The sequence below is a fragment of the Crocodylus porosus genome, unplaced genomic scaffold (assembly GCF_001723895.1).
Source record: "Crocodylus porosus isolate Cpor-Errol unplaced genomic scaffold, CroPor_comp1, whole genome shotgun sequence".
Taxonomy (NCBI): domain Eukaryota; kingdom Metazoa; phylum Chordata; order Crocodylia; family Crocodylidae; genus Crocodylus; species Crocodylus porosus.
The window spans coordinates 31576484-31598052 of NW_017728907.1; the positions used below are offsets into that span (position 1 = coordinate 31576484).

General features: G+C 42.7%; 1 protein-coding gene across 6 annotated transcripts in view; it reads right to left on the bottom strand.

Annotated features, from left to right (window-relative positions):
- Window positions 1-21569, bottom strand: part of PTBP2 (polypyrimidine tract binding protein 2) — a 106743-nt gene that overhangs the window by 84765 nt on the left and 409 nt on the right. For all 6 annotated transcript variants that reach the window (XM_019531054.1, XM_019531051.1, XM_019531049.1 and 3 more), the window contains exon 2: window positions 20308-20338. Coding sequence is in view for 4 of the 6 variants with exons in the window: in XM_019531051.1 (XP_019386596.1) it covers window positions 20308-20338 (31 nt within the window). In the remaining 2 variants the exon portion in view is untranslated. The remainder of the gene's footprint in view (window positions 1-20307; window positions 20339-21569) is intronic.

Sequence of the window (21569 nt, forward strand, 5' to 3'; positions counted from 1 at the left end):
TGGCCACCTATAAGTTTATCAGGGGTGCTCATCAGGATCTGGGGGAACGTCTGTTCACCAGAGCACCCCAAGGGATGACAAGATCAAACCATCACAAACTCCTCCTCAACTGTTGCAGGCTAGACATAAGGAAGAACTTCTTTACTGTCTGAGCCACCAAGTTTTGGAATAGACTGCCACCGGAGGTGGTTCAAGCACCTACTTTGAACGCCTTCAAGAGACATTTGGAAGCCTATCTTGCTGGAATCCTATGATCCCTGCTGATTTCCTGCCCGTTGGGCAGGGGGCTGGACTCGATGATCTTCCAAGATCCCTTCCAGCCCTAATGCCTATGAATCTAATGTGGACTCAGGTCCCTGGCAACTGCCCCCTGCCCCTCCAGCAGGGCTGTGGGGGCAAGGGGTACCAGCATATTAGGGCTGCTGAGCATCACAAAGCAGTAGGGGGAGGGGAAGGACAGCTGCAGCCAGACTCACGTCCCGCTGAGCGAAAGGGGCAAGGGGAACTCTGATTTTCCATTATAAGAAACCCAAAAATCAAACACATCGAACACCAAAAGGTATAGGTATTTAGAATTTATTTCATCATCGTGATTGAGACACTGGTAGGCTTCCAAATTGCTTTAAAATTGTAAACATATCAATAAGATATTGTGTTCAACTGATAGTTATATAGACACACAGTGGCATTTCATTTTAACCACAGAAAAACATGTATTTTGGTAGTTTTAGTCAGAGAATTTGCCATTTTTAACTGAGAAAATCAGGATCCTTGCTAATAATGCGACTGTGGTGCTCATAATACTTCCATAACAACCACTTTACAGCAGCTGCTCTGAAGAAAGCAGGAGGAACCAAATTAATTCTTCTATAAGACGTTCGATGGAATTCAGCAGTGGACTGTTTTGAGCAATGTATTAAGAACTGGTCTAAACTGACAACACGTTGTGAACAAAATCCTGACAAAATAGATGGAATTGTCATAGCCAGAGTTCTCAGCATTGAGCTAAAGAAAAATGTAGAACATATGCTGACTATCCTAAAGCTTATTTCTGTAGCCTTGAACAAGTGCAGGAAAATCACTGTTTTATTGCTGATGCTGTTGAAATTTGGAAGGAACTGGGAAGGAACTGAGCGAGACCTTGAAAAAAGAAATACTCAATGACAGATGTAAATTACGGGCATTAAAAAAAATGAATGGACCAAACACTATCTCCAGCTCATTTTCTTGCCAATATTCTCAATACTTGGTACCAGGGTCAGTTCTTAACTGTTAAGACAACTGTTAAGTTGGCTATGACATGGGCATCCAGCTATCATCCCTCCATAATACCAAATATAATACAATTCAGGGCTAAGGGTGAACCATTCAAGAAATGCATGTTTGCTGATGAAGTTTTAAAGAAAAATTTACACCAGTGAACTGGTGGAAGTCCCTTAAGCACCTGGAACCATCAGAGACCACTGAAGGGATAATCCAGCTTTTAACAGCAGTAGCTTCTTCTGCAGGTGTAGAAAGAACATTTTCTTGCTTTGGACTAATTCATTTTAAATTGAGAAATCGCTTGGGAACTGAAGTAGGAGGAAAACTCGTCTTTCTTTTCAGTCTATAAATAAACAGGAAGAGGAAGGTGAAGACTGAGTTTGCTGCATAACCCAGTATTTTAAGTTTCTCATGCTGACCTGGCCGAAATAATCTATTTAATTTTAGTTAAAAACACATTTGATAACTAAAAATAGTTAAAAATGTAAAATACATACACTTGCTTTGTTAAAATAATTATACGTTTGTTGTTGAAAAATAAACAAATTACGTATTTTGGATTAGTTAAATAGAACAATTTAAATGTCTGTTGTTTTTGGTGACGGTTCTTGTCCTAATACGACACTGCAAAAATATCCCCCCAATAACCATGATTAATCTAGTGAATTGGAGATAGTTGTAAAGTCACTAGGAGGTGAACTATCTGCTTCAATTAGCTTTGGTAAATAAAATAAAATCATAATTCAGTTTTCTGGAAAATGTAGTTGGAAAAATTAATCCAAAAAATATGAACATAAATCTCCTTTAAAATGCATACTGTGTACCTTTTAAAATGAAACATAACTATCTCTGAGTTGTGAACAATATGTTTTAAGGTTATATCAAATAAACAAGAAATCACATTTTGTGGAAAACAATTAAATTGAGGCTGCCCGACTGCTGGTTTAAATTGTGATTTAAATCACGATTTAAAAATCAATTTGATTTAAATCAAATCTACCCTGATGCCAGATGAACCATGCATGCTGGCTCTGATGCATGGGGCTGGTCTGTAGGTCCAATCTGGACCAGCTCCAGAGCCAGCTCACAAGGTTTGTCCAGCAGGGCACAGCAAGCAGCGCACACCCTAGATAAGCTGCATGCAGTGGGCACATCTAGTCCATCCATGCATGCCACCAGAGCTCACGATGCATATAGCCAGTGGGGCTGATGCAGGACATATAATGTCACGGAAGGATTACCAAGACTCATCCGGCCCTCTGACTATTACCCTATGCTGCTCCTACACGTGAGTACCAATGATGCTGCCAGGGGAGACCTTGAGCAGATCAAAAGTGACTACAGAGCTCTTGGTGTAAGGGTGAAGGGGACAGGTGCTCAGATGGTTTCTCTTCAATCCTGATCAAGGAAAAAAGGGTCCAGGCAGGAGCAGGTGCATCCTGATCAATGGGAAGAGATGGATCTATCTTACAAAAAGTGGGAAGAGCATCTTCACAGACTGGGTCACTAACCTAGTGAGGAGAACTTTAAACTAGCCAGGGGGTAGAGACCAAAGCCCTGAGGTAAGTGGGAAAGTGGGAGACTAGGAGGAAGGCCAAGCAGGAGGGAGCAACAGGGGAGGTGCTCTCATACTTCCTGAGAAATCAGGGCAATCAACTAGTTACCTCAGGTGTCTGTACACAAACACATGGACCCTGGGAACCAAGCAGGAAGAACTGGAAGTCCTTGCACAGTCCTGGAACTATGACATGATTAGACTTGGTGAGATAGCTTGCATGACTGGAGTACTGTCATGGATGGATACAAACTGTTGAGAAAGGACAGGCAGAGGAGAAGAGGAAGAGTAGTTGCACTTTATGTACAAGAGCCATGTGATTGCTCACAGCTCCTATTTGAAACTGGAGATAGGCCTGTTGAGTCTCTGGGTTAAGGTTAGAGGGGAGCAACAAGGGTGAAGTTGTAGTGGGTGCCTGCTGTAGACCACTAAACCAGGTGGAAGTGGTAGATGAAGCTTGCTTCTAGACTAACATAAGTTTCTCAGTCACAAGCCCTGGTTCTTATGGGAGACTTCAGTCCCCCTGACAGCTGCTGGGAGGACAATACAACAGCGTGCAAGCAATCCAGGAAGTTTTTGAAGAGTGTTGGGGACAACTTCCTGGTGCAAGTGCTGGAGCAGCCAACTAGAGGCAATGTTTTTCTTGACCTGCTTCTCACAAACAGGGATGAATTGGTGGGGAATGTAGTAGTGTATGGCAACTTGGGCAACAGTGACCATGACATGACTGAGTCCAGGATCCTGAAGAAAGGAAGGATGGAGAGCAGCAAAGTAAAGACCCAGGACTTCAGAAAAATAAACTTTGACTTGCTCAGGAAACTCATGGGCAGGATCCCCTGGGAAGGTAGTCTGAAGGAAAGACGAGTCCATGACAGCTGGCTGTACTTCAAAGAAGCCTTAGTGAGTGAAGGAACATATCATTCTGATGTGCCAGAAGACTAGCAAGTATGGCAGAAGACCAGCTTGGCTTAGCAGGGAACTCTCCAGGAAACCAAATCACAAAAAGGAAGCTTATAAGAAGTGGAAACTTGGACAAACAACTAGGGAGGAGTATAAGAACATTGCTCGAGCATGCAGGGATAGTCAGGAAGGCCAAAGCACTAGAGTTGCAGTTAGCAAGGAACGTAAAGGGTAACAAGAAGGGTTTCTACAAGTATGTCAGTAGCAAGAGCAGGATCAGGAAAAGTGTTGGTCCCTTACTGAATGGGGGAGGCAACCTAGTGACAGAGGATGCAGAAAAGGCTGAAGTGCTCAATGCCTTTTCCACCTCAGTCTTCACAAGCAAAGCCAGAGTACTGCAGTGGGCAGTACAGTTTAGGGAGGAGTTGAGCAGCCAACAGAGATGAAAGAACAGGTGAGGGACTATTTAGAAAAGCTGGACCTATACAAGTCCATGGCGCTGGATGGGATGCACCCAAGCGTGCTGAGGGAGATCCTCAAGGAATCCATTTCGAAGCACTTGGAGGAGAAGAAGGTGACCAACCTGACTGCCTTCTATAATGAGTTGACGGTTCTGTGGATGCGGGGAGATCAATGAACGTGGTATACCTTGCTTTTAGCAAGGCTTTTGATATGGTCTCCCACAACACTCTCGCAGGCAAGATAAGGAAAACAGGCTGCATGAATTGACTGTAAGGTGGACAGATAACTGACTGAAGCTTCAGGCTCAGAGGGTAGTTATCAGTGTCCATGTCTAGTTGGCAGCCAGGATCAAGTGGAGTACCACAGGGTCCATCCTGGGGCCAGTTTTCTTCAGTATGTTCATCAACGACCTGGAAGATGGCATAGAGTACACCCCTCAGCAAGTTCGCAGATGACACCAAGCTGCAGGAATAGCACAGCAGAAGGCAATTATTTTGGGTGGAGGGCCACTTACCGAGTTCTGGCAAGCTGTTGAGGGCTGCCTGGGTAGCCTTGCCCCTTGACAGGTGTCCGACCCTCTGGTCTCCATCTTGTGACCAGAACTCCCACTCCCTAACCACTGACCAGTGCCACCAGACATCCTTCCAATTGCCCCCAGAAGTAGTCCTTTCAGCAAAGGGTTTTGCTGTCTTGGAACCCGAAAAATGCCATATTATATTCTAAAAAGCAAATATCTACAGCATTCATTAATTTGATTTCAAAAAATATTTCTGTCTTCATTTCCATGCATTTGTGTAGTGTTCATAGTGGTGACTGCACAATAGCTTAAAATGGAGTCTCCCAATATTGCGGGAGGTGGGTATAGGTTTATGGGGGGCTCTGGGTGTGTAGCTATGTGGGGTGAGGGAGCATGTGGGTGTGTGTAAGGATATGTGAGGTGTGGGTGAGTATGGGGTTTATGGGGAGCTGTGTGTGGTGGGAGGGTGGCAGGGGTGCATGAGGGGATGTGGGGGTCGGACCGCATGTACAGTAGTGTGAGGGCGTTTGCGTGCATGTGTATGGTGGGGCGTGCATGTGGGACCCACCCTATGAATGAACACGAACACACACACACACACACACACACACACACACACTCTGCCCCATTATACATGCATGCATGACAGGTGTCCTCTTTTTTGGAACTGAAAATATGGTAACCCTAGCCACCCAGCCTGTCCTGAGCGGCACGCAACAAAATTGGCCCAGCTGTGCCTTTCCCTCCCCTGCGTTGGCACAAGGAAGGGGAAGGCACCAGAGAGGAGAAGCAGTGGCTGAGCCACGTGCTGCTTTGAACAGCCAGGCCAGGCCAGGCCAGTGCAAGTAAGGGGAAGGCAGAGCTGAGCCATATGCCACTCTGGCTGGGCTGGGCTAGTACCATGCAGCATGCTCAGCCACTGCTTCTACTCCCCAGTGCCAACTCAGCCAGCCCTGTCCTGTCCTGTCCTGTCCCAAGCAGCATGCGGAGAAGCCACGGCTGGGCCTGTTTTGGCTGTGTTCCACACGGGAAGGGACAGGCCCAGGCAGGTCAACACCAGTGAGGAGAAGCAGCAGCTGGGCTGCGTGCCACTTGGGACAGGCTTGGATGGGCCACCTAAGGAAAGGGAAAGCTGCAGCTTTGCCATGTGCCACTGTGGCTGGGCTGACCGGGGAAGGAAAGGCATGGTTAGGCTGGTTTCACCGCATGTCAGTCAGGATGGGCCTGGCAGCTGAGCCAGTCCTGAGCAGCACGCGGGGAATCAGCATGTGGCTCACCTGCTGCTTGTCCTGACCAGCGCCGACCTGGACGGGCCTGTCGTGTCCTGAGTGGCACATAGCAAAACCGGCCCAACTGCTGCTTCCCTGCGTGCGGCTCAGGATGCAACAGGCCAAGGGTGTGTTGCCAGCAGGTCAAGGGAAGTGATTATTCCTGTCTATTCAGCACTCGTAAGGCCACATCTGGAATACTGCATTCAGTTTTGGGCCCTCCACTACAGAAAAGACGTGGACAAATTGGAGCAAGTCCAGCAAAGGGCAACAAAAATGGTTTCAGAATTGAGGAACAGCTTCTGAGGAGAGGCTGGGGGAACTGGGCTTATTTAGTTTAGACAAGAGAAGACTTAGAAGAGATTTAAGAGCAGCCTTCAACTACCCGAAGTGAGGTTCAAAACAGAATGGAGATAAACTATTCTCAGTGGTGACTGATGACAGAACAAGGAGCAATGGTATCAAGTTGCAGCAAGGGAAGTTTAGGTTAGATATTAGGAAAAACTCTCTCACTAGGAGGGTAGTAGAACTGGACTATATGACCTCCTGAGGTCCCTTCCAACCCAATTTTCTATGATTCTATGATATGCTGCCCATTGTGCTCATGCTGAAGTGGACCTGAATGCTGGCTTCATTGTATAGGGACAGTTCACAGGCTCAACACAGCCCTGAAGTCAGCAGCATGCAAGGTCTGTCTGGTGCAGGAAGCTCATGTAGGACACACTAAAAATTGTGTGCCCTGTAGCGTGCACATCTGGTCCAGCCCTGCATGCCACGGTGCATGAGGCATGTGGGGCCAACACATGGCACTCACTGCATACAGCACCCGCACTTATCTGGCCCTGTATGCCAGCTCCGGTGTACAGGGAGTATCTGTGGGGCCCAATCTGGCCCTGGAGCCAGTGCATAGTGTCAGTCTAGCAGACACCACATGCAATACATGCCAGATGGGCTCTGCGCACCACATTCTGCTAACGCATCCAATATGCAGCACACAGGGTCAGTCTAAGACCCATGTCTCGAAAACTAGGGCTCCATGGGCTGGGTGAGGCCCAAGGACCATATTGTTAACAGCTCAGATATAGAGCAAAGCAGACTTTTAGACAATATAGGCCAAATGTAACATGAGTATTGGTAAGCCAATGACAAGCATTTTTGAAAAGCTTAACTCCTTGTTAAGATTTGCTAAAGTTTCAGGTATGCTATTGATGTAGACTGTTTGTAAGAACAAGAGGGATGTTGTTTCTAATAAAGAGAAGAAAGTTGTCAGCATTGCAATACACAGATTTCCTCATATCAGGGTGTCAAACTTATGACTTTTGGGACAGATTCAGCCTGCGGGGCGGGGGGTGGAGTTATTTGGCCAATAGGGCTTCTCACAGGCTGGACCATCTACTTCCATGTGCCAAGTCAGCCTGTGAGGCTCATCACTGTAGTTCCTGTTGTGGCAACACTAAACCTGGTGGCTGCTGGAGCTGCTGTTTCAGCATGGCTCCAGAACCCACAGAGATAATGCTGCTCACCTCCTTCCCAAGCCCCTTACCCACTGCCAGAAATTGGGGGGTTTAGGGATAAAGGGTGGTGCAAGTGGAAGCAGCATTAACGCCCTGGGTTTCAGAACTGCTCTGAAATAATGGTTCTGACAGCTATAGAAATGAATGCTGCCACTCAGGTTTTCCAGCCCCTTATATTGTTTTCAATACAGATCTACCTTCTCTTCAATTGATATACAATCAGCATGGAATTTAGCATGCAAATATTTGGAAATGACATTTCAAAATATGTAGTTAGGTAATACTTCATGAAGAGCGCACAGACAAAATCTGAACAACCAATTTCTATGCATAAATTTTGCTGAGGGATACATCTGCAATGGAAAAAAAATAAACTAGTGGTAATAACTGTTTGATTAGTTACCATTAGTAATAAGCAGAATTGTTACATCTCTATTTGAAAGCAACAAACACACACATCCTGAAATAAATATAGTAGTACTGCACGCTTAAGATTTTCATTGTTTTGGAAGATACAATCCTCTCCCTGTATCTGAATTGACTTCCCATACTATTCACTTGATAAGTTTCGTAAATTCGCAGACTTCCCCCAAATTAAACTGTAAAAATAACTTTCTGCATATGAACAACAGCTGCCACACAGAGAGACCAAGGGAACATGCACATTTTAGCTGGGTGGCAAAGGGGAAGTGGAGAGGAGGAAAGGGAAGAGAGGGATTTTGTTCCCTTGACTCAGGAATTCTTCATTTTTATTTTTGAAACATGATGGATTCTATGTGGATTCTGGTAACGTGTAAACTATTAACACCAGGGAATCATCATTCTTAATCTTACATAAAAGGCAGAACAAAAGTTTTAATGTTGGATACATCCAGAACATTAATCTGAGACAGACTGTCTGATGAACCACTAATTCACAAAATGAATTTGGAGGCTATCAGACCTATCCTCTTTTAAAATGATCTATGTGTCTTTTCTGTTTAGGCTGCACTGTTTCATCCTGACCCCTCAAAACAGCCTTTCATCCAAGATATGTAGCAGAATATTTTAAGTTTAGCTTTACTCAGAAAATGATCTGTATAGAACTGGTATAGTGAGATTCCACATGTAGGGAAAATTGTTAGACACATGTAACTGTTCAAATTAGGCTTTGAACATGAAGCCTCCTTAAGAAACAACAGACAACTTTTTCCAGCAACACCTACTTCACCTGCAACTTTTCCACTGGGAACATTTTCTCTAACATTCATTTTCAGATCAGTAATAAGAACTACCTCTGGTGCTGTAAAGAGCAGTATTTATTGACTAGGTGATAGCTGACCTCACTGTCATAATGGTTGGTGACCAGCATATCTAGCCATATCCTCTATGCTAGGGTCAGGCAAAATAGAGCCCACCAGCCAGATCTGGCCTGCCAGGAATTTTCATCCAGGACACGGAGCCCACCAACAAACTGTACCCCACCCAGCCCTGCTGTCCACAAGGGTGAAGCAAGGTAACCTCATATATTCCTGCTCCCCACAACATACCCTATGGCACCTTGCTCCCACCCTTGTGGGCAGAAGGGCTGGGTCCGACCAGCAAGCAGCTTCTAGACTGGGCTTCTGCAGCCTCTGGGGACCTGCCTGGCTTCCCTGGAGTCCCACTCACTTTGGGCAGCAGGGTAGGGAAGCCCTGGAGGAGGAGCTGCAACTGGGCAGGGGCAGTAGCGCAGAGCTTGGGTGGGCAGCGTGTAGGTATGAGGGAGAGTAGGGGACACACTCCTCCCCACGGTGTGCAGCCCTAGCAGGCAGCAGCAGAAGGGGATGCTCAGGGCACTTGTGTCCAGCACTGGGAGCCACTGCTGGGCACAGCAAGCACTGCACATTGCAGCAAGAAGCGCAGTCCCTGCTGGGTTATCTCTATCATCAGTGCTCTCCGCTGCACACACACAGACCCTGCACTCACAAGGCATGAGAGGAAAGCCCTAAAGGCCAGGGAAGATGATCAAGGAGGAGAGAGGCAGCACAGTAGCAGATAGCCAGGAAGCAGAAAACAGTCCTGCAGGTTGAGCAGGGTGCACAGGGCTGGAGTAGAAAACAAGGCAGCAAGTTGGGCAGAGAAAGGGGACCCGAGTGCACCTGAGGAGGGTGTGTAGCTAACCTGTGGCATACCTACCAAAAATGTTGGCCCCCAGTGTTCTAGGCTTTCATTGGACTGCTAAGCAAGGCAAGGAAAACTGTCAACTTGTCTCTGGCTCTGAAACTATTGGAGACTGTCAAGCTCCTGGGTCTAGCAAGTACCAAGGTGAAGTCAAGCAGGAGTTGCAGGGGTTAGTCCTATGCAGAATCTGGAGGCAAATGGATAAACTTTCAGCCAAATACAACAGTCAGGCAGAGGGGCATTCACAAACAATAGTGCAAAGGAAAAGGTGCCAGAGTTGATTCGATCCTCTTTCTCTGGTTTGTGTAGAAGACAGCAGAGGAATCAGTACCTTCCTGACCTATAATCCAACCTTTCAGCTCCCTGAACAAAGAAAGGTAGTTAGCTGTGGTAGTCCAAAGTTAAGCAGAAGGCAAGGCAGAGAAGCACTTCATAGACAAAGTGAATATACATCTTTGATTTAGTTAGCCTATATAGTACACTTCTCCCTGCCTTCTGCCCTTCTGCTTTCTGTTGCGCTTGGACTGAAAGGCAAGTGGTTCAGCATGTAGAAGATATGCTTCAATGCCACTTATATAAAGGAGCAAAGAGAAAGTAGGTAGACAGGAAACAGGAAAGTGGAAACATTTCAAAGGACATATTAGCTTTGCTCATTTGTGTCAAAATGGATGGGGATGATAAACATCAGCAAATAACTTTTAGCAGAGCTGACGGGGGGGGGGACAGGGCCCAAGGCAAATGAGCCTGTGCTGGGCCCCCTTAACACTGCACAGGGCCATGGTACCCCCCCGCAAAGGGAGTGGGGGGGGTCTCCATACTTCTTCTGCAGTGCAGGGCTGAGCTGCCAGTTACAGGCAAACCTCACAGGAGGGGCCACAGCCACCCCTCCCAGGTCCACAGGTCCAGGGCAGTCACCCTGATTCACATACCCTAGGGATAGCTCTGACTTTTGGGAGGTCAAAATACTCCAGACACTTTGCAAAGGACATTACTGAGCTTCCTCTCAATTATGAGTAGTTAGCAAATGCCTGACTAGCCAATGATTCTTTCATGATACGCCTGAAAAAGCGGGATCAGCAGCTCCACACCCAGAACAGCAAGATTCCACCTTTCATAGGCAACCCAAAGCCCATACAGTTGCTCTCACCAACATTCAGCTCAAATTTAAAATCCCAAATGCATCTTTGAAGGAACCTCTGGATCAGAGGCACTACCAATTCAGAGATCACAAACTGAATTATTGTTGCCTTCGATGAGCACCCCAAAGTAGATATCAAGACAGTTCTGGAATCAGTGAACTTGCAAGACATTCTCACTTTTACATATACTAATGTAGCAAACCTTCACATTTTACACAGCTGCAGGTTTTCATTGCTTCAACCATGCAATGAAAACAAGTATCTATTTATTCCCAGAACAAAACTGTGAAATCTCATGCCGTGCCTGGGAAAAAGAACAAGAAAAGGATGTTGAAGAGTACAATGCCTCCACTTTCTCAAACATTATTCCACTTGCTAGCAATATGACAAAGAAAAGGCTGGGTAACTGATGTGGTTTTGGCTATGTACCTGCCTATGTCTGAAGAGCCAACTGATAAGGGGTTACCCAGCAGTACAGCTGCTACTGGGCCAGAGAAATGACCCTGAGTCAAGAAAACATGATGGGATGTTGAATCAAGAGGGTGAGAATGATTTTTTCATGCATTTTAAATTGGTTACCATGGTGGTTCTTTTGGTTGTTTCTGAAATCTAAAAACAGAATAGGCACTTGTAGCATGAATTCAATTAATAGTTATTTTAGATACAAGAAAAAAAAAACAGGCTGCTCTTGATCCCCATAACAGCAACAGTCATTTAGGAATATACTAACACCAGAGTACTAGTATCTTGCTACTAACAGATGTCAACAACATATGCATTATTTTCTTCATCTATGGTAAATAAAGCACATAAAATTCAACAGAATAAAGGAACTGTACATGGACAAAATCTTTTAAAAGATGTTAGCTCTTCCGTAATTTGCAGGATCCAACTACAGGAAGACAGGAATTAAAAACAGTGAAATAGCCATAGGTCTTTGCTCTGAAGATTACTACCTATCATTAGGTACAATTAGTTTTGTTTTGTTTTTTAAGTGTTCTGCCCAGTACATATTACTTTGAAGTCTTATCCAAACTATGTAGTTATTCACATTCTTAATTTTAACAGATCATTTCAGCCATCATAATCTTCCTAAGTCTTATGAAAATATATTTAGCTGATTGTTAGTTTCAGGCCAACTAGTTTCTCCATTTTACCAGATTGTTAAAAATACATTAAATACTAAATCCTGCTATACCTGAAGTAAGAAAAAGAAAAATAATAAGAAAAAGATAACTGTCTATTTTTTTTATTTTAAACTACAAGGTAGAGTTACTTGTAAGGAACTATCAAAAGCCAAGCCACTCAAAAATTTAAGACAAGCATTTATCCACAATCTTCCCAATATATTAACGTTTCTAAATAGAATGCCATCATTCACAACAGTTATGACTGCACCATCTTAATAGATTTATTAAGATTAGGAGTATCTCACAAAAATCTGTATTCTGTTCTGACAACGCAAATAAAATATAACGAGTGGGCTTACTAGAAACAGTCAATTAAAAATTAATGGAATTAAGCCCTTTTTTAAAGTGTGATACTACTGTCACCTACCACAATATTAGACAATTAATATCTGGACAGTTTGGTTTATTTTATTAAAATGTGGTATAAAATGGATATCAAGAGACAGAACTCTAAGACACTAAATGAATACTGAGAAAAGTCCTTATGAGTTTGATTTATTGATGTTGCATGTCTGTTTCAAGTAAACACTAAGACACATTTGAGGAATGAAAGAGACAAGTTATTGGGAGCATTATTTACACTGCATATTTACCATAGTTATTCCCAGCCAAGTTTCTTATGTATTGCAAGAAGCATCCCAAGTCCAGAGATATGTGGTTTAAGATTTAAAGAAGCTCCTCTGTAAAACAGAGGCACTACCAATTCAGAGGTCACAAACCGAATTATTGTCGCCTTCGATGAGCACCCCAAAGTAGATATCAAGACAGTTCTGGAATCAGTAAACTTGCAAGACATTTTCACTTTTACAGCAAGGGGCAGGGCCACAGGACAGGCAGCCCCCCGCAGCCAAGCAGCAGCAAGGGGTGGGGCTATCAGGGTCCCTTGGCCAATCATATGTGTAGTCACACATGTAACTAAATGGCTTAAAACATGAAAGTTTTGTGACCAGTGTTGCACCCGGGGGTTACGGAAGGATTATGCACAATCAGATGCCCTGAAATGGACCTGGAACCCCAGGAGGACCTTTTCAGAGGGGCTGATAGACTAGTCAACATGGCAATACCTGAATCACCTGTGCACACAAACTAGAAGATCAAAAACAAACATGATCAAATGGGGCTACAGTAATGACACAAATACAAGCATGGTGAACTGCAGAACATGGAGCACCTGCTCATTTGCCAACTCCTGGTGATACCTGCACAAAGGACATCACCAGAGCAAAAGAGCTACCACTTGTGCCTGATACTGGAAAAACATCTAGTCTATGACAAGGACACAAGACGCAGCAGCAGCAGCAGCAGCAGCGTTCTTCCCCCTGATAAGGCAATACATAAATCTAATACATAAATATGCAGACAAAACATACTACATCTTTGTAGAGACTTTCAGGGCACTCTAGGGGGTTTTGACTTCAATAAATCCTTCTATAAAGCTTGTAAAATCTCAGTCGCAACATACCACACACCTGAGAAAAGATGAGCCTCCCACTGTACCCTACAACTCAGTCAACCTGGCCCCTCTCATCAGGCCAGAAAGAAAGAAGTTGTAGTCAAGGACTAAACCACTATCAAGAACACAGTGATGACATTTAACTTGAACCTTTACCCTGACCTCAACTGTCACAACAGAAAACAGGCATAGCCAATTTCTTAGAAAGCCAGAGAGACAGGAAGACAAAAGATTAAAACCAACATAAGCATCAATAACCAAGTCTGAGCGTGAAACACTGGGGCACTAAATGCCCTTTGACCATAACTGGCTTAAAAGCTGGGAAGCTACTCTCCATGTGAGTTATAGGTAAGGGAAAAAGTAGTTGTCAACTACTACATATTACAGCAATAACTAGTTCTTATACAATAACTTACCATACAAAGGAAGGTAAGAAAGTATGTGGGGTGGGAAGGGAAGGGGACAGGGTACAAGATAAAAAACACGTATTCAAGTCTAATGCACAGTTAAACAGAAGAATTACTAAGTATTACCTTTCATTTCAAAGCTCAAAGCAGGAAAAGTATTACGCATTATTTTATTTGAGAAAATTAAGGTCATTAACTGGAAAACAGGTCAGTTTCTTGCTGGACAAACTTAATATTTTAGGTGCTGCCCCGTGGATCTAAATCTGCCATGATCAGACTTCCAACCCCCCATAAACCTACTGGATCAGATGCATTTTTAAGAGAAATACCTGCCCATAAAGCATCAAAGTCTAGATGTCAGAGCCTATTAAGCAATAGGCAGAAAGAATAATTTTCTGTGCCAGTGGTCTCCAAACTTTTTTGATCACGCACCCCTATCAGTAAAAAATTTTTGAGCATGCACCCCCAATATATGTATATTTATATAAACATACATCTAAATAGAAGTTCTAATATTTTCTTTTTGCACCCCAAAGAATTGTCTTGCGCACCCCCTGGGATACGCGCACCCCACTTTGGAGACCACTGTTCTATGCCACAGCACTCGTTATACGCCACAGCCCAAGTCTGCTTCAAGTTTTCTCTCCTGGTCTCAACTTCCCTAATTCTTATGTCTACAGTGTCAGTTGACAGAAATATTGTTGCACACTACCTTCTTAGATGTATTTGATCCAAATTAGGAATTTCAAAGGGGCAGGGGAGGACCCTTAAAAAGGAACTGAATCAAATTCAAGTCAATATGACTTAAAAAAACAAAAACCAACTCTCAAAAAGTTATCACTGAACAGCTTTCAGGATTATTAAAGTTTGAGTATTTTTGGTGTAAAATAAAAAACCTAACACAATTGTTGGCACTTCCTTTATGAGAATTATGCCACATTATAGCAGAAGTCAAGTCCTGATGCTAACCCTAAACTTTGTCTTACTGAATTCTAATATTATTAGGCCTTCTGGACCTCAGCTATATTCTGTTGATGTTACAGCTACATTATCCCACATATGGAAATGCTTTTTGAAAACATGTTTCCTCTTAAACAAACACAAAATTCAGATTCTGTTTCTCAAAAAAATATTCTTCATTATAATATGCATTAGTTGAAAAATATTTTGTCCTTTATAGAATTTTTTAAACAAAACTTTTAATAAGTTTTTTACTTTTAATTTTCCCCACCAAAAATCCTCACTTAGGGTTCCAATTTTTTTTAAAAAACACCACCTTTTCCTATATTTATCAATATTGCTTAAATAATGGAAAGTTTACAATTTTTCATATCTGGTAAGAAAAGGTACACTGAGTTGAGAAGAATTTTGATTGTTAACGAAGTCGCAACCTCTATATACAAAAAAAAAATCCTAACCAGGACACACAACAAGACCATTCTTATCCTATTTTCCCCATTTAATGTTTGTGGTTTTCCTGCATGTCCATTACTGCTATGTGCTCTTTTCAATGCACAAAATCCACAGAAAGATAAGGATGACTCTGAAGCCACAAAACATTTATCAGAAAAATGTTATGGTAGCCCATAGTGTTCAAGTGTCATGGTTCAGAGAAGAACTACTCTGGGAAATTCCAAACAAAATAGTATTGGAAAATACTTAAGAAAAAATTGTTCCACTATACCGTTATTCAGCCTTCTCTTCCTCTTTTCGCTCAGTCTGCAAAACTCCCTTTGGAGTTATCCTGCTAATATCAAGGGATCCTCGTTTTCACCCATAAAAAAAAATCCCCAATTTTCACTTTTAAAAAAGTAACCCAAAATCCACATTTTTCCATGATTAAAATGAAACATCACATATACATATATATACACACACACATATATACATACGCATACATGATTAAAATGAAACACCACTTATATAAGTGATGTTTCATTTTAATCATGGAAAAATGTGGATTTTGGGTTACTGTTTTTAAATTGAAAATTGGGGATTTTTATTTAAAATCAGAGAAAACCAGGATCCCTGCTAAGTATTACCCATTCCCCATATCACTAATCTTCAGGAGACAGAAGCAAAAGGGAGTTAGTTAGCAGTACATTAGATACTTACATGGGTTACTGCTTGGAAAGTCACTACAGTGTCTGAGGAAAGTATGCAGCAGGGAGCAGGTGCTGCCTGCATTCCAATAACGAGCAGATACAAACACAGGAAGTACTCTCTAGGTTTTCAATAGTCCCACACAGTGGCATATGTCCTGTCTTTTTATGAGGGCATATCTATTCCGTTTAAGCACCATTTTCTTCTTAAGTGCCATATATTTGGAGATGTGGCATAAGGACATTTTTTTATTCAGTTGCATTATTAAAGCAGGACAAACCAAAAACCAAATTACAAAAGTTACTCTCCTGATGCAGTTACGAGAAAAAGACTTGCCATTCTCCATTTCCAACCCCTCATTCATTTTTTTAGCTGTGTCACCAAAAATAAAAAGACAACATTAGGTTTTACATATCTTTTTAATTAGATGAAGGACTACATCATTCAGTTAGATCAAGTCATGATTTATTTATCCAATGTAAAGCATCTGAATTGCTAAGAGCACAGAAGACAGTATTTAAACCACATTTTTGGACAGAATAAATATTTAGCCTGATTTTCCATTGCTCTGAACTGCACAGATTTGCATGTACAGGACTAGAAGTCTAACCTGACCCCAAGGCCTTAAATATGGAGTAGACGGGTCATCTGATTTTTGGTTATAATGAAGTCAGCACCATGTTTCTGGATTACATATTTTAAAATGTGTGCAAATATTCAGTTTTATATAAACGGTAACATAACATCAATCTATTTTCTTCAAGGAAATAAAGTTAAAAGTGTTTCTGCCTGAGGTGACACACCTTCATTATTGGAGTCTTGAGTTGTACTGCTTCATTTTTATGCATCGCTACTAACTGCAGTTCACAAAATAAACACGTGTAAGCATAACTAAGAGTAATAAAAGCTTTCTATCTTCCATTGTGTTAGCATAGCAACAAAACAAGGGATTTTGTATACAACCCAACACTTTGATTCCATGGCTTTCAAATAAGTAGAGGTCATTTACACACATTCATCACTCGTCTCCTAACATTCACGAATGCTCTTACCAGAACTTTTCTAACACTTTCGCACTATCTAAAAGTGATGTGCAGTATAAGCACTTTGGGGGGGAGGAGTTTGATGGGAGTGTTTTTTTACATTAAAAATTTTTACAGAGTTCTGGAAAATGCATTTCCATCCAAAAGCCCAGATCTTATTGTGAGCTCTATAAAAGCAGACCTCTGCATTTATTTTGATCTCAGTGAAAACCCATGCAAAACTTTCTAACATTCTTTAGTATGCTTTTCTGCACTATGTAATTTATGCTGATTGGGTCCAGGGCTTTTGTATTACCATACCCTGATTGGTCTGAACATATTAAAAACCACAGACAAACATCAGGGTGACTTGATGAGCCTGGATTCTTTTCCAATTCTTTTTTAATAAGCCAAGTCTATTTATGTATAGTGTGCCTGCTACTATGTTTATGTTTACAAGTGTGCAAGTCAAAAACTGATTTGCAAATGTAATGATCTGGCTTAAGCAACAGCAGAAAAGTACAGAATTATGAAGCTGTTAACAACATATTAAAAATGTTTATCACTCCCCACCTGACACTAACACATAGGGCATGTCTACATAAAAGGCTTACTGTAGAGTTGACTAATTAGCTCCACAGTACAGTACAGTTGCATCTTACGTGTATTTAACTTACGTGATTTCAACTACATGTGCTCAACTGCTGGGGCTGGCCGTGGGTGTGTGTGGTACTGCCTGCAAACACCAGCACAGCTGGGGGGCTCATGTTCAGCTGGATGCCCTGGCAGAATGAGGCAGTGGAGGACGAGAGGGGCAAAGAGTGCGTGCGGAAGGCACAGCTGCTGCACTGAACGCATGGGCTGTGCGGTGCTGCACCCGCCTTGTCCAGCCCCTGCGGCAGTGGTGGCGGCTGCTTGGCGCCAAAGCCCAGCGATTTCAACTAGATGTGATTTCAACTATACGCGCTGTCTTCGGAACATAACCTCTGTGTAAGATGCGACTGTATTGTATATGCCTAGGTATCTACACGTGCAGGGCTATTAGAGTAAACTAATAAAATCCACAGCAGGGTAGTACTTGTAAATATAAGTCCTATCCTGCTGAACATTTTTTTACTCTGCAGTTACTGACCTGGCTGGCTAGGGCACGAGAATGCTTTACTGTGGAGGCTGCCTGTCGGCTAGCCCTGCACTGGAGCACCTTTGGGACCCAGCCAGCTCCTCTACACCGTAGCCAGCCCCTCCACAGCATGCTGAGCCAGGCCGGAGAAGCCCCGGGCTGGCAGGTGGATCCCCAGGCCCCCTGCCAATCGACGCTGCTCTAACCCGGCCCAACATGCTGTGGTCCCAGGCACATGTGTAAACGTGGCACTGAGAAGCAATAAACTCCAACATGGTAAGTGCCAGAGTTTATTGCTTTGCCTTCATATACAGGTGTAGACACACCCAGTTTTCAAACTCAAAACCACATTTAAATTCAGACATCCCTAAGGTATAACAAAACATCTAAGTATTTACCTGTTAATTTTCAGGAACTCACTTAAAGATATAAAAGTCATAATTAATATACAACATTTCTTAATGCTTGCAAGAGGAACCAGGCAGGCAGATGAATGACTTAGCCTGAGAATCCAAATTCCAGGTCTGTGCAAAAACTATCAATACTTTTGATAAATTAAACAACCTTATGCCAGTTACTGGATGCACCACGAACACGGGATAGTGCCAGGTAAAAACAGGACAAAAATTACGTTCACGTTTCTTAGACATTACTGCAATTATAACATGACTGAGTGGCAATCATAGTATAAATCTAATATCTAATTACAAAGGCCTATTGTTGAAAAATTTCAGTTTTCCATTCCTAATACTGGACTCCTCAAGCTACAGGCACCATCTCAGGAGACATCTAGCTCAATCATCTCATCATTACCAAACTGCTTGAAAAGGACCATTGTCCCTCATACTGTACTTTAGCTTTCTTCAAAGATCACTGCTTGGACTCTGTAGTCAAATGGTGAGGAACATGCCTTTCTGACACTATTGGATGCTCACAAGCATCTCTGTGTCGGATGTCTAACTCCAGATCCTCTGACCTAATTTTTAGGTGCATGATTTCAAAAGGCTTCTCTCCACAACTGGTACAGCTTGCCACTCTTGTTTATGGTACATGAGAAAAACCAAAATAAGAATACCCTCTCCAAACTACTTACATTTCGTGGACAGCACAATACCTGAAAATTTCATACCAAACTTTTAAAGCACAGAAAATAAGGTGACCAAGTCACAGAGAAAATGTGTCCCATCAACACTGAAGTTGGTCATATTGATGAAGTGTAAAAGTTGTAAGAATAAGATGGTTTTCCACAGAAGAAAAGTTTTGGCTTTAGAACCTCAAGCAGGGTTTATGAAACCATTTAAAACAATTTATGATTTAACAGGAATTATTTTATTAAACAGGATTTGTGCCATTCCTAAACAGCTTAATGCTCAAAGGGGAGAAGATGAAATTATATACTTTTGATGTGCACTGCAGTTTGTATCTAGATCAGCTGTAAGTTGATAATAAAAAAAAGCCATAACACCAAATACTCTTCAGTAAATATTATGCATACCAGAGAACTATAATCTAGTCATTAGTTCTTCACTTGTGACAATGCATAGTTCAAAGACAGCTCTGTGCCACTGCTCATGACAGCTCTACATTCATCCCGACCAGCTCCAACCAAGGATTGGCTCATATTGATCCAGTTCCCATAACAGATTAATATAATACCCGCTGCAAGAGTGACATAGTAGGCCAACTGAAATGAACGTCAAAGTTCTTCAGTGGCTGTAAAAAGTGTATTCATTATAAGGCAAAGGAGGAGAGAGAGAGAAAGAGTGAAGATGTGAGTAATTTCTACTCTGAAATCTGTATCATGAATTTTAGTTTTATGTTCAGACCCTACCAGGCACAACTCTTGTTAATTTTTGTGGAAGTTGTTTGTACATAGGAAGAGACAAAGGGAAAGAAAAGCATAGATAACACTGCTTTTGAAGGCCATCTCACAGCAAAAATAATTCTGTTCAAACATGCTTTTTGAAAATAATTTACAACAGACTGTAAATAAGAAGTTAACAGCACTGCATTAAACTGTCTGACGTAACTGGGCTGACACCTTTTCTAGAGCTCCTCCAAGTCTCTTTTCTAGAGATCCTCCAAGTTACCTTATTAAAGTTTTTTGTTTATGAAAGTATATCTTAATAAGAAAGTGTCAGCTGACAATCAGTGATTGAAGTCTTACAGCTTGCATTAACAATTCCAAAAATTAATTTATTTCATTCCAAGTTTAGTTTGCCCATGTATAATTTGCTAGGTTCACATCCTACCTTCACGCCAACTGCAACATCAGTGACAATGCTGTGAAGAAAATAATAATCATGTTAAGTATTTTCACAACCACAAAACGGATATAATTTCCTCACAAAATTAAGCTTCCTTTAACATATTCTAAGTAACCTCAGCATTTGTGAAAGTTGATTCCAACCTAATGGGCCACAAAAACAGCAAAGTTTTCTCCATGACAGAGAAAAGGGGATTTTAAAAAAACACCAGCTCAACATAAAAAAGAAAGAGAAAGAAAGAAAGAAAAAGGAATGGCATGGGGTCAGATGTTCCACATAAAGGCTATCAAGCAGAGTCCCTGACAGTACCAGATGCTCCACAAGGTATCCAGAGCATCAATCAGACACAGACAAAGTAATGCTACCTGACTTAAGAAACTGAGGGAAAGCAAATCGCATCGAACTCACTTCATCCAGTGTCACTCTCCAGACATACTGGACATTCTAGCTAGTGTCTGGACGGGGTCACAGAGGTTACCTCTGGACATTCTAGGAATGTGGACAGGATGAGAATAAAGGAATTATAGTATAGTACCCAAATTTATTTTTCATGGTGGGAAAGGAGGAGCTGGTTTTTTATTTATAATTTTTTTAAGTCAGATTTTTTTTTAAAAAAACCCTTAAATGTCAAGTTCAAGCCCTTTAAAAACAATAATCCTACCAAACTCTTGAGGGAAGACCAAGAATACTCTTTGTGATCTGAACTCAAAGAGGGACCTACCTGGGTACACACCTGGGCCCCACAACTTCTACAGCCAGGTAAAGCCCAATGCAGAGCTATTCCCTGGCAGGCAGGGGTCCCCGGGCAAGCAGGGCACAATAACTTAATCCAGGATACCAAAGCCATCGCCGAATGCCACAAAAAGTTGAGAACAAGCTATAGGATGCGAAACCTGCCATTTCCAGGGGATTCGTCTGCAGAAAGGGTCTGTGGCCAGGCCACGACACCCGCGAGAACAAGCAGGCCTCTTCCAGACTCCGTGGCAGATGGGCTGCCTGCTTCAAAGCCAGGCATGGCCCAGGCAGGGCAGCCAGGCCCGTGAAGTCTGAGGGCAGGACCACGCAGGGCTGTTTGTGCTGACAGCGGTTATAACCAACAGCCTCCAAGAAAAGGAGGCCTTGTAGTGTGTACCCCGACTGCCCACCCAGGCTCCCTGCTCCGGCTGTCCCGCAGGGGGACGCTTGCACCGCGCCCCTGCCCATCTCCAGCTCTGCCTTCGGGCCGGGCCGGGCCGGGCCGGGCCGGG